This window comes from Miscanthus floridulus, chromosome 7, assembly GCF_019320115.1.
Source record: "Miscanthus floridulus cultivar M001 chromosome 7, ASM1932011v1, whole genome shotgun sequence".
NCBI lineage: Eukaryota > Viridiplantae > Streptophyta > Magnoliopsida > Poales > Poaceae > Miscanthus > Miscanthus floridulus.
In genome coordinates this window covers 45,850,620-45,864,570 of record NC_089586.1, presented here as the reverse complement: position 1 = coordinate 45,864,570, position 13,951 = coordinate 45,850,620, and the positions used below count along the sequence as shown (strand labels likewise).

The 13,951-nt window shown below is 45.2% G+C and overlaps 2 protein-coding genes across 2 annotated transcripts; one reads left to right on the top strand and one right to left on the bottom strand.

Annotated features, from left to right (window-relative positions):
* The first annotated feature begins 4,355 nt into the window (after positions 1-4,355).
* LOC136465448 (uncharacterized) lies at positions 4,356-5,251 on the top strand. Its single transcript, XM_066464175.1, has 2 exons — positions 4,356-4,824; positions 5,229-5,251. Exons 1-2 carry the CDS (start codon positions 4,356-4,358, stop codon positions 5,249-5,251), a joined length of 492 nt encoding a protein of 163 aa, XP_066320272.1.
* Positions 5,252-8,552: 3,301 nt separating this feature from the next.
* Positions 8,553-11,446, bottom strand: LOC136463156 (uncharacterized). Its single transcript, XM_066462180.1, has 6 exons — positions 10,755-11,446; positions 10,564-10,640; positions 10,355-10,412; positions 10,059-10,278; positions 9,538-9,949; positions 8,553-9,416 (listed from the first exon to the last, which is right to left on the bottom strand). The coding sequence occupies exons 1-6, from the start codon at positions 11,335-11,337 to the stop codon at positions 9,063-9,065; spliced, it is 1,704 nt and encodes a 567-aa protein (XP_066318277.1). The 5' UTR covers positions 11,338-11,446; the 3' UTR covers positions 8,553-9,062.
* Between the last annotated feature and the right edge of the window lie 2,505 nt (positions 11,447-13,951).

Genomic DNA, 13,951 nt, shown 5'->3' with positions numbered 1-13,951 from the left:
TATTTGTGTTTTTTCGTTTGGTCCGAATCTGCTCGTAACTTGTTGTGTGGAAGCGATATCCATTCACGTCATAGCCGGTAAATGACTTCACCCTAACGTCACAGCCGTTTGCAACCTGTTTCAACTCATCACTCATGGACGAATCGGTCTGGGCCTACAAGGTGAAGCATGATAGATCGTTATATTAATCAAACGTACGATCACCTTGGACGATCGAACGTATGAGCTAAATTGGACATTACCTTTTGTTTGAACCAAGAAATGAAATCAGGCCTCCCCGCTCCCGCACCCCATGAAACAAGGGTGTCTTGTTCATGCGAGGTAGGATCCCTTGATTGATGCCAGAATTCACGAACAAATTCCCTGTCCGAACGAGAATCAATGGGGTTGGATGCAGAATAGTGATGGCATATTGAAATAAGTTCGTTGAAAACTTACTTGATGAATGGTTGCACCTCGGTAAGGTTATTCAACATATATAGCATGATACTGCGCCACTCTTCATTTCTCAATAGCTTTGGGGTTGATCCACTTGCGCTGCCGAGTTGGCCTTGGAAAAGGCTCAGGGTCGATTCATTTTCGCCAGTATTGTAACGAGGGGGTGGATTATGATTGCTAGGAAGGTTCGGCTTGTAGTATAGCGTTGTGAAGTTTGCCACCTCCTCCCGAAGGCATGCCTCTGCAATGGAAGCCTCAATTCTGGCTTTATTTGTACATTTTTTGCGAAGAGTCTTTAGATATCTCTCGATTGGATAGCACTAACAGGCCTGCATGGGCCCCCCAAACGTGCCTTGGACGGGAGGTGCATAATCAGATGTTGCATCGGCAAGAAGAAGCCGGGTGGAAAGATCTTCTCCAGCTTACAGAGCAACACAGGTGCTGCTTTTTCCAAGTCCTGAGCGACGGTCCGAGATATCTCCTTGGCACAAAGCTAGCGGAAGAAAAAGCTCAACTCTGCCAGCACTTGCTAGACATGCTCAGGGGCATAGCCTCGAACCATCGCCAGAAGAAGCCGCTCAATCCATATGTGGTAGTCATGACTCTTCATCCCGTTGACTCGCAGAGTGCCTAAGTTCAATCCCCTGCTAAGATTCGTTGCATATCCATCTGGAAACATTAACATCTGGATCCATTTTAGTACCTCTCTCCTTTGATCGATTTGCAAGACAAAATTGACCTTAGGCCTTTTCCAGTTCTTGTTTCGGCCACTAGGAGGCTGCATCGCTTGATTCGGTCTATCGCACAACATCGCTAGGTCCACTCTAGCCTTAACGTTGTCCTTAGACTTGTCAGTGTCCATGAGAGTTCCCCAAAGTGCCTCAGCGATATTCTTTTCAGTGTGCATTACATCAATGTTATGTGGTAGAAGAAGGTCATCGAAATAGGAGAGCCTCGTCAAGCCGTATTTATGAGTCCACATATGTTCCTCACCATATCCCACAAAACCACCTTCTTCATTGGGCATGAGAGCATCTATCTAAACACGAACCTCGGCACCAGTCCTCAAGTGCAGTTTAGGGTCTATCACTTTGACACCTTTTGTAAAGCTCTTGATGTCTTCTCTAAATTCATGGTCTAGAGGGAGGAACTGACGATGCTGGTCGAACAATGAATACTTTCCACCCTTCTTCAATCAAATGAACCTCACAGCTTCCTTGCATACTGGGCATGGGAACTTCCCGTGAACACACCAGGCGGCAAATAACCCATACGCCAGGAAGTCATGCAGGGAGTAGTGGTACCAAATGTGCATTTTGAAGCTTGTCTTTGTAGCTCGATCGTATGTCCATACCCCCTTCTCCCAAGCATGGATCAATTCATCAATCACAGGCTCCATGAACACACCCATATTACTCCCCAGGTGTCTAGGAATTATCAACGACAAGAATACGTTATGCCATTGAAAGGAGATGCCGGGAGGGAGATTGAGGGGGATAACAAAAACGGGCCAGCATGTGTATAGGGCAGCCATCATTCCATAAGGATTGAACCCATCTGTTGCCAGTGCGACACGTACATTACGGGCCTCAGCTACTTCATCATGATGTTTGTCATTGAAATACGTCCATGCTTTAGCATCAGACGGATGTACCATCTTCCCAGGATTGTACCGTTTGCCATCTTTGTGCCATGTCATCTGTTTCGCGGATTCCTCAGTCATGAATAGCCGTTGGATCCTCGGTAGGAAAGGAAGGTGCCGTAGCACTCTCGCGGGGATCGGAAGCTGCTTCTTCTGACCATCACCAGAGTCTACCTCCAGGTATCTGGAGGATTTACACTTCGGACAATAATTTGTATCCTTGTGTTCTTTCCTAAATAGGACGCACCCCTTCAGACAAACATGTATCTTGTCATACGGCATCTTAAGCATACGAAGGAGTTTCTCTGTCTCGTACAAGTTCATCGGCAAAGTGTGCTTCTCCGGTTGCATGGTGCCAAACACGGCCAACATCTTATCGAAGCCTTCTCGACTCAGGTTTAACTTGGCCTTCAACCCCATTACGCGTCCAATCGCATCCAGCTGAGAAATCATTGTACGCTCGTGAAGGGGTTTCTGTGCCAAGTCCAACATTTTGTAGAAGTCCTTTGCGGATTCCTCCATCTCCTCCTTCTCATGTCGTTCAGCGAAGTGAGCTTGGTGGGCATCATCTAGCATGTCTGCTACCCCAGCATCATCATCAAAAGCCTCTAGGCGTGGTCTCACCACCTCCGCTCTTATACGATCTGCTTCACCATGGTAGATCCACTGCTGGTAGCCAGGCGTATAACCATTGAACACAAGATGTCTACCCATGGTCTTCTCGTCTACTTTTCTCCTGTTGTCACATTTGTTGCAGGGACACCAAACTAGAGAATGTCCTCTTGCTCCTGGGCCAAATGCATGTTTCAAGAAACCATCTGTCCCCTTCACCCATTCATAGTCGTAGTCACTTCCGCTTCTCCAGCCCGTGTACATCCACTGACGGTCCTCCATCCTTTAACATTTATAGCATAGAGTATTGTGACCATCAATTGCATCTACGTGGTGTTCCTACTGTCTAATAGGTGAGGATAGGTCCTAATCCCAAACGTGGATGCGTAGATGAGGTCAGTTTCCATGCTCCGCTCCTCTCCGAGATAGAATTTTGGCAGCACCTCCCCGTTGTTCTCTCGATACACGTCCTGCAAGAGAGAGTGTGTATCTGGAGAACAACAGGGAGGTGTTGCCGAAACTCCTTCTCGGACTAGAGCAGACCATGGAAACTAACCCATCTACGCATCCACAGGCTGTCCAAAAAACGTGGACAATCCGAAACAGATACGGTCGCAGATACGCAAAGATCCACATACCTATGACCGTATCTCTTTCGGACGGGAGACGCCTAACTGGGTTACGCATGGGCTACGACAGACATGCGGAAAAAGAGGTTAATTATACCTAGGGTGTCGGTGAAGTAAGGCTAGCGGGGCAGTGGTGAATCGACGCAGTGGCGAGGTGACGCAGTGCAGGCAGAACCACGACATCGACGAAGACGATCGGGGTCCTCTGGGTCCCCTTCGACGTACTCTTCTCCTGCATAAAAAGACAATAGGTTATTGTTTGTTCAAAATTTCGACAGCACCTCCCCTGCACGGGGAGGTTTCCAAAACCTACAAAAAAACGACATGATGGCCGACATTCACAACGGCACGAAGGTCGACAACCACAACGGCACGAAGGCCCTCATATCAACTTATGGCACGAAGGCCCACACAACCACATACGGCACAAAGGCCGACAACGAGAGTTTTACCTAGGGTTGCGATGGAGTCGGGCGTCGCGGTGCAGGGGTCACTTTCTTCTCCGGCGAGGTCGAGCGGCGTTGGAGTACTCCTCTCCCCCTCTTCCCTTTCTTCTCTTCTTTTCCTCTTCTTCTCCTTCTCTTCCCCTTCCTCCTCCTCTTCTTCTCCTTTCTTCCCCTTCCTCCTTCTCCTCTTCTCCTTCTCTTCTTCCTCCAACTTCACCCTCTGCCTCCTCCCCTCCAACAGCAGCCGGCGACGGGGGCGGCCTGGGGGCTGGGGTCGGGGCGGGAAGGCCAGTGAGGGGGGGCCACCGGAGGGCCGGCCGAGGCGGCCGACCTCCCCTTGCTCGACGGAGACGAGGAAGGGAGGCAGGGCGCGACCTCGGCCGCCACTAGGCGTGGTGGGAAAGGAGCGAGGGGGAGGGGGAGAGAGGGGAGGAGAGAGAGGGGGGGGGGGGGCAGAGAAGGGGGAAAGGAGAGGAGAGGAAGGAGAGACGGAAGAGGGTCGAGGGAAGGAGAAGGGGTGGGGAGGAGAGGCCCGGAGAAAGGGGAGGAAAAAGGAGTAGGAGGGGAGAGAGACGGAGGGGGGGTGAAATGGAGGAGGAGGTGGAGGAGAGGGGGACGGAGGGGACTGGAGGGAGAGAGGGAAGGGGGGGAGAGAGGGGAGGAAGGGATAGGGAAGGAGAGGCGGAAGAAGAGGGAGAGGGGCGGAGGGTGCGTGAGCGGCGGTGGTGGTTGACGCGCGGGGCGGAGCGGAGGGGCGCGTGGGGAGGGAGATGTGTCGATGCGGCGGGGCGCGCTGGGTGGCCGAGCGCGGGGTGGTGGGGCGCGCAGGGTGGCCAGGCGCGTAGCGGCAGGCGCGCGGCAGCGGGGTGCACGGCGCCGGTGGTGGAGGCGCGGGGCGACCGGGGTGCACACGCGTCGGTGGGGCGCGCGGCGGCGGGGTGCACGGCGGCGGTGGTGGAGGCGCGGGGCGGCCGGGGTGCGCGCGTGGCGGTGGGGCGCGCGGGGCGGCCGGGCTCGGGGCAGCCGGCGCGTGCAGCAGCGGGCGCACGGCGGCGGGGTGCGCGGCGGCGGTGGTGGACGCGCGGGGGCCGGCCGCGAGCGGGCGCGTGGGGAGGGAGATGTGGTCGATCGGGATTTTTTTTGACAAGATTTCGATCGAGAATTTGGGCTGGTGGCCCGATTTAGATTTGGGCCCTTTGCCGAGGGCCCAGATCCAGGGCCCTCGGCAAAGATTTTTTTATTTTTTTTAAGAAATTATTTGCCGAGGGCCACGGGCCAGGCCCTCGGTAAAGGGCCCTCGGCAATTTTTTTTTGGTTTTTTTAGCCCAGTTTTTTTGTGGTGCTACAATACATTGTTTTGAACTCAATTTTAAAATTTGGGCCAATTTTGACTTTTTTGTATATTTCCTTAATTTATTTTGATTCTTTGATTTTTTCGAATATGTGAAATTTGAATTGCAGGTGCATGGAATATTGCAATGTAGTGTTTCGAAAAATGTTATTCATATTAATTGGTGCATGTTGAGTCCCTATCTACGAACTCGCATCAAATTCCGTGCATCTTCTTCGCGTAACATGACGACCGACTTGCCGAAAAAGTGTTTTAAAATTATATAAAATCCATACGAAGTCTGAAAATCACGAAACTTGGCGAGATGTCATGTTATCGCATGTGTAGGCTGTGGTAAAAAATTGAGAAGGTTTCGAGCGAGTTGCGACGTCGGATGCCTGAAACCCAGACATGACCATAGTGGAGATGTCTGGGTTTCAGGCATCCGACATCGCAACTCGCTCGAAACCTTCTCAATTTTTTACCACAGCCTACACATGCGATCAAATGATATCTCGCCAAGTTTCGTGATTTTCGGACTTCGTATGAATTTTATATAATTTTAAAACACTTTTCCGGCAAGTCGGTCGTCATGTTACGCGAAGAAGATGCGTGAAATTTGATGCGAGTTCGTGGATACAACATGCACCAATTAACATGAATAACATTTTTCGAAACACTACATTGTAATATTCCATGCACCTGCAGTTCAAATTTGACATATTCGAAAAAAATCAAAGAATCAAAATAAATTAAGGAAATATACAAAAAAAAGTCAAAATTGGCCCAAATTTTAAAATTGAGTTCAAAACAATGTATTGTAGCACCACAAAAAAACTGGGCTAAAAAAACCCAAAAAAATTATTTGCCGAGGGCCTAGCCTGGCCCTCGGCAAAGGGCTTCTTTGCCGAGGGCATCGCCTCGGGCCCTCGGCAAAGGGCTTCTTTGCCAAGGGCCTCGCCTCGGGCCCTCGGCAAAGATGATTTATAAAAAAAAATTAGCCGAAAAACTGGTTCAAAAAAAATCTTTGCCGAGGGCCTGGTGTAGGGCCCTCGGCAAAGACTTTTTTAAAAAAAATTGCCGAAAAACTGGTTTCACAGAAAAAAAAACCTTTACCGAGGGCCTAATGGGTGGCCCTCGGCAAAGCTTGACGGGAATGGCCGCTGTGACCCAACGGGCCTAATTTGCCGAGGGCATCTTTGCCGAGGGCCGTGGCCCTCGGCAAAGATTTTATTTGCCGTGGGCCTGTCTTTGCCGAGGGTCGTACCCTCGGCAAAGGCCTCTTTGCCGAGGGCGGGCCTCTTTGCCGAGGGCCATTCTTTGCCGAGGGCTCCTGTGGCTGGCTCTCGGCAAAAAGTGTCTTTGCCGAGTGTCCGAGATTTGGCCCTCGGCAAAGCACGCGTTTCCAGTAGTGCATACTCTTTGGTGTTACTTTATTTCTGGTTTATGATGGGTAAGTCTAGCTGAGTACATTCGACTACACAGGGTTTATCCCACCATGTTGCAGGTGAAGTTCTCAACCTGCTAAAGATGGTGGCTAACCGCCGTGGGCTTGGTGACTCTATATTTATTTCTCATCTATATGCTTTTATCAGAGGATGTCACTTATGTTAGCAATGTATTTGGAACTTATATTATTGTAATCATTGAAAATTATGTTGTTTTCACTAATCGGTTTTGAAACCCAAACTTGTATTATTATTTGTGAACTCATTGTAAACATTATTTTTGTTGCAACTCTGTGTATATGATGTGTATTTGCTTAATCATGCGATCTTGGTTATGATGTTGATTTACCGATGTCCTTCGTGACACTCGGCGGACTACCGGGTTTATATAAGTGAAAGTATGCGCGCGTTAACGTGTTAAACGGGAATAGTCATACTTGATCTTGTATAAATTGGACGGTTCTATCACACCCACCACCTGAATTATATTAATCTTGTGGCTCCAAAAGCCAAATGTCGGAAAACAACTTTGCTACAAACTTAAATTACATTTGCAATATTGTTGTGATGATATGATGTTGCCCGGCCGCTTGCTGTTGTCGGGCTAGCTATGTACACGCAGTTAAGCTCACGCTTGCATTGTGAGTTGAACACGTGATGGTGGTACACATGTTTGGGACTGCATGGTGCCCAAGAGGTAAAAATGAGCAACTAATCACTAGAATTTTGTTTTGACCTTGGTGCCAGTGCACTCGGCTGGCCCTAATGTTGCTTCACCCCTGGTTTCCTAGTTAGTTACAAAGATTTATCTTAATAAGATTATATGCACATATCGATTTATATCTATATCTACTCATGTCTTGTCCACCAAATTCTGTGAGGTACCCTCGGGCCATCTATCTCCTCTCCTGATCACTCTGCTTGGCTGGGCTCACCCCCTGCTAGGGTGCGGGCTTTTGGTATTGATGAGGATACCTAGGGGTCCCTGTATTCGTCACTTAATATTACTAATTAGAGACCTCCATGTTCATACTCACAAAATACACTAGAAAAAATAAATCCTAGAAATTCTTACAAAAATAAAGAAAATCTAGCAATCAATTCGGTAGACTCTAATAATACATTGATAATAAGAGTCATTAGATATATTTTATTTTTTCTAAAAACTAGCCACCTCTACCATTAATAAAAACAACATATATAATAACCCCTAAATCTACATCTAAATTATCCACCTATACCATTATAAAACATAATCTTAAGTACCAACCTAAATTTGTATTTGAACTATCCACCATGCCATTTTGATAGATAAACTAAGCAAACCCTTAAATTGGTATCTCATCATTTCTGCCACTTTTAAAATAAACTACAATATCCCCATCAAATCTAAGTATAAATCAACAACATATGCTAATATATGGAAAATTTTGTAAATAACCACAAATACCACATATATATGTTCCTAAATTACATATTTCTTTTATACTAATACTATAAATAAAACTAATTTAAAGTATGCATGCATTTATTTTAACTGGAACATTATGACGCGCACACACATTGATGGTATCATTTTAAGCACTATATAAATAACTATAAAATGACGCAAATATATGTTTTAAAATTACCCACTTCTATTATTATTAATACATAAAAACTAACTTTAAATAATTATAAAATTCATGCATATATTATAACTCAAATTTCTTGACATATCTATCTATATTGATGGACACTGTAAGCACTGTGTTTTTCTTAGAAAAAAACTAACATGACACATATAATTCTTTGATAAGGAAAAATTCAATTAGCAAAATAGAGGAGGTTAGTGCATACCACCGGATAAAAATTAACCTATAACACTTATGTCTCCAACCATACGTAGTAGTTGATAAGTTTATCACCACCGGATAAAAATTACAGAGATATATACACATATTGCGTTGGAAAATGAACTAAAGGATAGCGCAAAGATAACTGCTATTTATTTGTTGAGGTATTAAACATGATATTATAAAGAGTCTAACCCGTGCAGAAGCACGTGGGTATATAGATGGTGGACTAGTACAATGATCTATGAAAAAAAACTACTTGCAGCCATGCAAAAACCAAAATGCAGAAATACGGAGGAGGTGAAACTTGAATGTCTATATCCTTTTAGAAAAAAAATCTCCACATATGGCTATGCACTTTCAAACACCCAAATGCATAACAACAACTTGTACTACGTACCGATTAAAATTGTTGTGTAGTCTTGCTGGGGTTTTGTTTCCCAAAGATGCTGTCACAAAAGAATAAAGGTAGCGCGATCGATCATGTGGCCATGCTTACATAAGGGCCAAATATAGAGAGGCAGCAGTGGTCTTCCTAGAAACAATAACCAAGCATGACATGCATCCACATATGATATATCTATGTACTGGGACAGGGAGGTTAAATTAACGGTGTTTATTGCATGGCGCAGTGTGCAAGTTTTGGAAGGCCATGCTGATGAGCCAAAGTACTTGAAAGATCTCACTCCAATGCCCTGATCGACATGGTCAGATCCAAAGTACTCTGCCCAAGAACGCCTTCACCCCCGCCGTTGCTGTCGCTGCTTCGTCTTGTCTTTTCTTGCCGCTGCTGCTGCTGCATGGAAACTGCAGCGGCGGGTGGCGACAGCGAGAGAGAGATCGAGAACTCGCAGCTGGTGGTGTCCATGGAAGACGACGATATTGTTTTTCTCTTCTTGGCCAACACTGAAGAAGGGGACAAGCTGAGTTGTAGGTCCGGCGTCGCATCTTGGGCCTCCACCGGCGACGGCCGCCGCTTGAGGCACGCCTTGTCCGGCGGAGTGGCGGAGGAACTTGGTTCTACGTGCTTCTGCCGCTGAAATGATCGATCGCGCATACAATGTGGGTGTCAGAGATGATCTGTTGAACGGATCTAGGGCTAGAGCGCATGCAGTGCGAACGCTGCATATAAATGAGCACGTACGTATGTACGGTACCTCGAGATGCTGGCCATCGTCGATGACGACGAGATCCGACGACGATCTTGTTGTGATCTTGGAGCTGCTACCCGGGTAGCCGACGACGACATCTCTACCGCTTCCCCCGTGCCGCCATCTGAACGGAAGACGACGATCTCCGGACACGGTCGGCGACATGGCCAACGGAAGTGGCCGAGAGCTGCTCCCGATGCAACTGTCGAATTTTACATTGGCCCCTGTCTCTGCTCTGTGCTCGACGGCGGCGACAGCAGCAGCGCCGGCGTCAGTGAAAGGCCACCACCACCGATCGCTCCTCAGCGCCGCGGAAGATGCAAGTGGGTGTGTCTGGGGCGAAGTCGACGGTGCCATGACGTGATTACTGGAGATTGTGGTCGCCTCTTGCTGATTCGACGACGCCCACTCATGATTTCTGGCCAGAAACGAACAATATAATTAGGGTTTGCTTTTGCTCATATATATATACTGTGTTTGTCGGGAGTCAGGAGCTCAGTGTAAAGACGAACTGAATGCATATATACCTGAAACTAGAATTTCTCAAGTCGAAAGTTTGGGTCGGAGCCGGGCGATGGTGGAGGAGTCCATAGAGACGGCTCAACTCCGGAGCGCTGCAGTTCCTCGACGCGAAGAAGCCACCGCGGTCCGGCCTGGAGGAGGAGAGCGCGGCTGCTCTTTGGAAGAAGGACATGTCATGGAAGCGCCGATCGGCTCTCATGAAATGGAAATCCATTGGGGAATACACTGCATCGGCGAATCAACAATACATGAGTGATCCATATATGCATGCAGATCGAGAGTATTTTTGTGCTATGAAAACCTGAGGAAACAGCTCCCCTCGGGCGACCATCTTGGTCTAGCTTCTTGCTTCTGTACATCTGAAAATAAATTAGTGTGTATCATTATCATCAGAATTCAGAAAGAGTACTACAATAATATAGGTAACAACGGTAACACCAAATTGATTATCTGCTGCTAGCTTAGCTAGTGTGATCATTCGGCAAAGGATTTGTAGTAGATCTACCACACCTGCAGGTGGCTTTTTACATGGGCAATGCTGAGTCCCCTAACATTCATCATCTGAAGTACCAGCTTAGGGGTCGCTCCTGTCAATAAAATTGGAGGATTATATATATTAGTAAAAATACCATTCCCCTCTAATTCAACTGCAATAAATCATGACCTTCTATATATATATGATCAAGATAAATAGTACTTACTCTCTTGCCCACCAAGCCTCTCAACGGCATGGACGAAGGCCATGTGGAGGTCAGGAGTCCACCGGAGCCGGGGCAGCTTGGACCGGTTGTACTGCCGCACCGATGGAACCCTCTGCTCACCGTTCACCTCTGACTTGCTTCCTCCCTTGCCATCGGCCTTCTTGCTCTCGGAATTGTTGTTGGTACTGCTATTGTTGCTTGAGCTCCCACTCCCACCACCAACATCAGTGGTGCTACCGCCATCATCGTCGCCCTCCTCACCTTCGTCTTCCTCGTCATCGCCAACTTCCCCTTCTTCTCCCTCCGCATCGAAACCCTCGTTTAGGTCTAGCAGCTTGTTGTTATCGATTGATCTCTCCTCGTCGTCCTCAAGGATATCTACCCCCTTACCCTTGACCTCTCTCATCACTTGCTCTACTCTAGTTACCATCTTGTATACTAAGCTACCGATCAGTCTCTCTCTATTCAGCCATGGCTGGATCTCATCGTCAGAATAGTATGTGCAGGTAGGAGCAGGAAAGGGGAAGGAAGGAGGAGGGCAACAATGATATGAAGAAGGTAGAGAGGGAAGGGCAACAAGCATAAGCAAGGTAGTGTGGGAATAAAATAAGGGAGAGTTGGACACAGGCCTTGTCCTTCTACATTGACTGGTGTTGAACAATGTAGCAAGAAATGATGTCTGCTTTAGTGGACTCCTTCCTTGTGTTTAGTTTGTGCCAATGCAAGGGTCACACATATATATACACACACGAGCACGCGTACACACACAGAAAGAGAGAGAGAGGAAGTCAGAAACAGAGGTTAAACTAAAGTAGATTAATCACAGAAACTTAGTAGCTAAAAGAAAGAGCTTTTAGCAAAGTTCATGGACTAAATGATGCGTCCATACTTTACATTGCAGCAGTGAGATCTTTTAGGTTTTGTCTTAGCTAGGCAGCATATGCATGCACGAGGGAGTGAGCTACTAGGTGCTCGATAGATCATGTGACCCAATCTGCCAATCTGGCTCGATTCCAAAAGCATTTCTCGCTCTGTTTTCTTTTGTTTTTTCGGTTTGGGATTGGGATCCTGACCGCCTTGTCGTGTGTATCTGAGCTGCTAATCCGTGACAGAAAAACAAAGCGTTAGTGGTTGACCTCTGCCTGCCCCCGTCCCTCTGAAAGCCTTGTCTGAACAACTGCTAGCTAAAAGGGACAAATACCTGGGTTCCTCTTGCTCGCTTCATGACATGCATGGCTGTGTATTTATTTCATTCATAATCACATCATCCGATCGTGCCTACAGGCTACAGCTAGCCTTCATTCTAACTGAGGTGCAGCTGACAAGTATATACTGCTGCTTCCCTGGTTTTCTGTAGCATATGTTCATTGGTCCGATCATATATAAACGTGTGTACATGATACTTCCTCCGATGGTAATTACAAGTAGTACGTACGTGTAGAAATGATACTTTCTCCAATATCGTAAGTGATACAATAAGCCGTATGTATCTCGTAGGTTAGACCTTTCAAACTTCGGCCATCAGTATATTTAAAATTTTGTATAGACCAATTAACAACACAAGATTGATATTATCAAATTTATATTACTGTAAAAATAATTTCATAACATATAGTTCTTTTCATTTAGGATAATACATTTTTATAGGTATTACAAGTCAAAGTTAAAAAATGTTTCACTTAAGACAGACCTAAATGTACTTATATTTGTGACCAGAGCAAAGAAGTAGCTTATACATACAGGCCCCTTTAATTTGAAGCACATGAAAAGTAATGAAAAGTAAAAACTAAATCTTAATAACCAATAGGACAATATCTTTTATCTTAAGATAATTTGGAACGGAGGAGTAATTCATAGCAATGTGGCCAGTGCAATAGTGCAGCTAATACAAGAATCCAAGTGCGCATATACCTTTTATATTATCATGACTTTATCAAAAAAAATGTGCTTTTACTTACCATCGGCCATCATTTTTTATTATGGTCACTATTATGCCTATTACTTGATAGATATAATTCAATCTAGGTCTACCATAATGATGTTTCTATTTGTTTGGGCTATATATCACTTTGCTCCATGTGTACTTATTCTCTTTTCTTTGATTTTGCTGATTAATAGAATAAATTTTGTTGAGGTTCAGAGATGACATTTCATCAACTAAAAGTTTGCTCCTTTTGTTGTTTCCTTTCTAACGTTGTAATGTTGAGCAACATGTTTCAAGCTCTGAGAAATAACTTTATCTGTATCCTCTTTGTTTTGTCCAACTCACATGCCCTGCTCTATAGATCAATAGTCTCATTGGTGCTTCTTGTCGATTCTAGAGGAAATTTATGGGCTACATGTTGTGCTCCGCTAACTCCATGATCTCAATCCTTTGGACCATTCACATTGTCTAGGAGGGAGAAATAATAGGTTACATCGTTTTTGTTTATTGAACAAACACTTGTTTTTTCCCCATTATCGGAATAGGTAAGGTATCCTCTTGTATGTGGTATTATATCAGTTATCTTTTCCTTTTGCACCTAGTTATGTTCCTGTTTCTAACTACGTTTTACATCGAATGATCAAGTGAACGGAAGCTACAGGGTAGACGTTATAGAACTACTACCCTGTAGCTGGCTACAAAATAACTTATTCTGTAGCCACTTTGAGTCACGATAATTACTATGTTAATTTACGAGATTATAGTAACTCCATACTAAGTTGTTTACTATAACGTTATGGTAAATATCTCCATGTGTTATAGTAACCCAACTATCGTAAATATATATTGACATTATCGTAAATTAGTATATAAAATTATCGTAAATGGAGGTGGCGACAGAATAACTTATTCTGTGGCCAGCTGTAGAATAGTGTGTGTGTGTGTGTGTGTGTCTATATATATATATATATATATATATATATATATATATATATATATATATATATATATATATATATATATATATAGAACTACTACTCTGTAGCTGGCTACAAAATAACTTATTCTGTAGCCACCTTGAGTTACGATAATTATTATGTTAATTTATGAGATTATAGTAACTCTTTACTAAGTGGTTTACTGTAACGTTATGGTAAATATCCCAGTGTGTTATAGTAACCCAACTATAGTAAATATATATTGACATTATCGTAAATTAGTATATAAAATTATGGTAAATGGAGGTGGCTACAGAATAACTTATTCTGTAGCT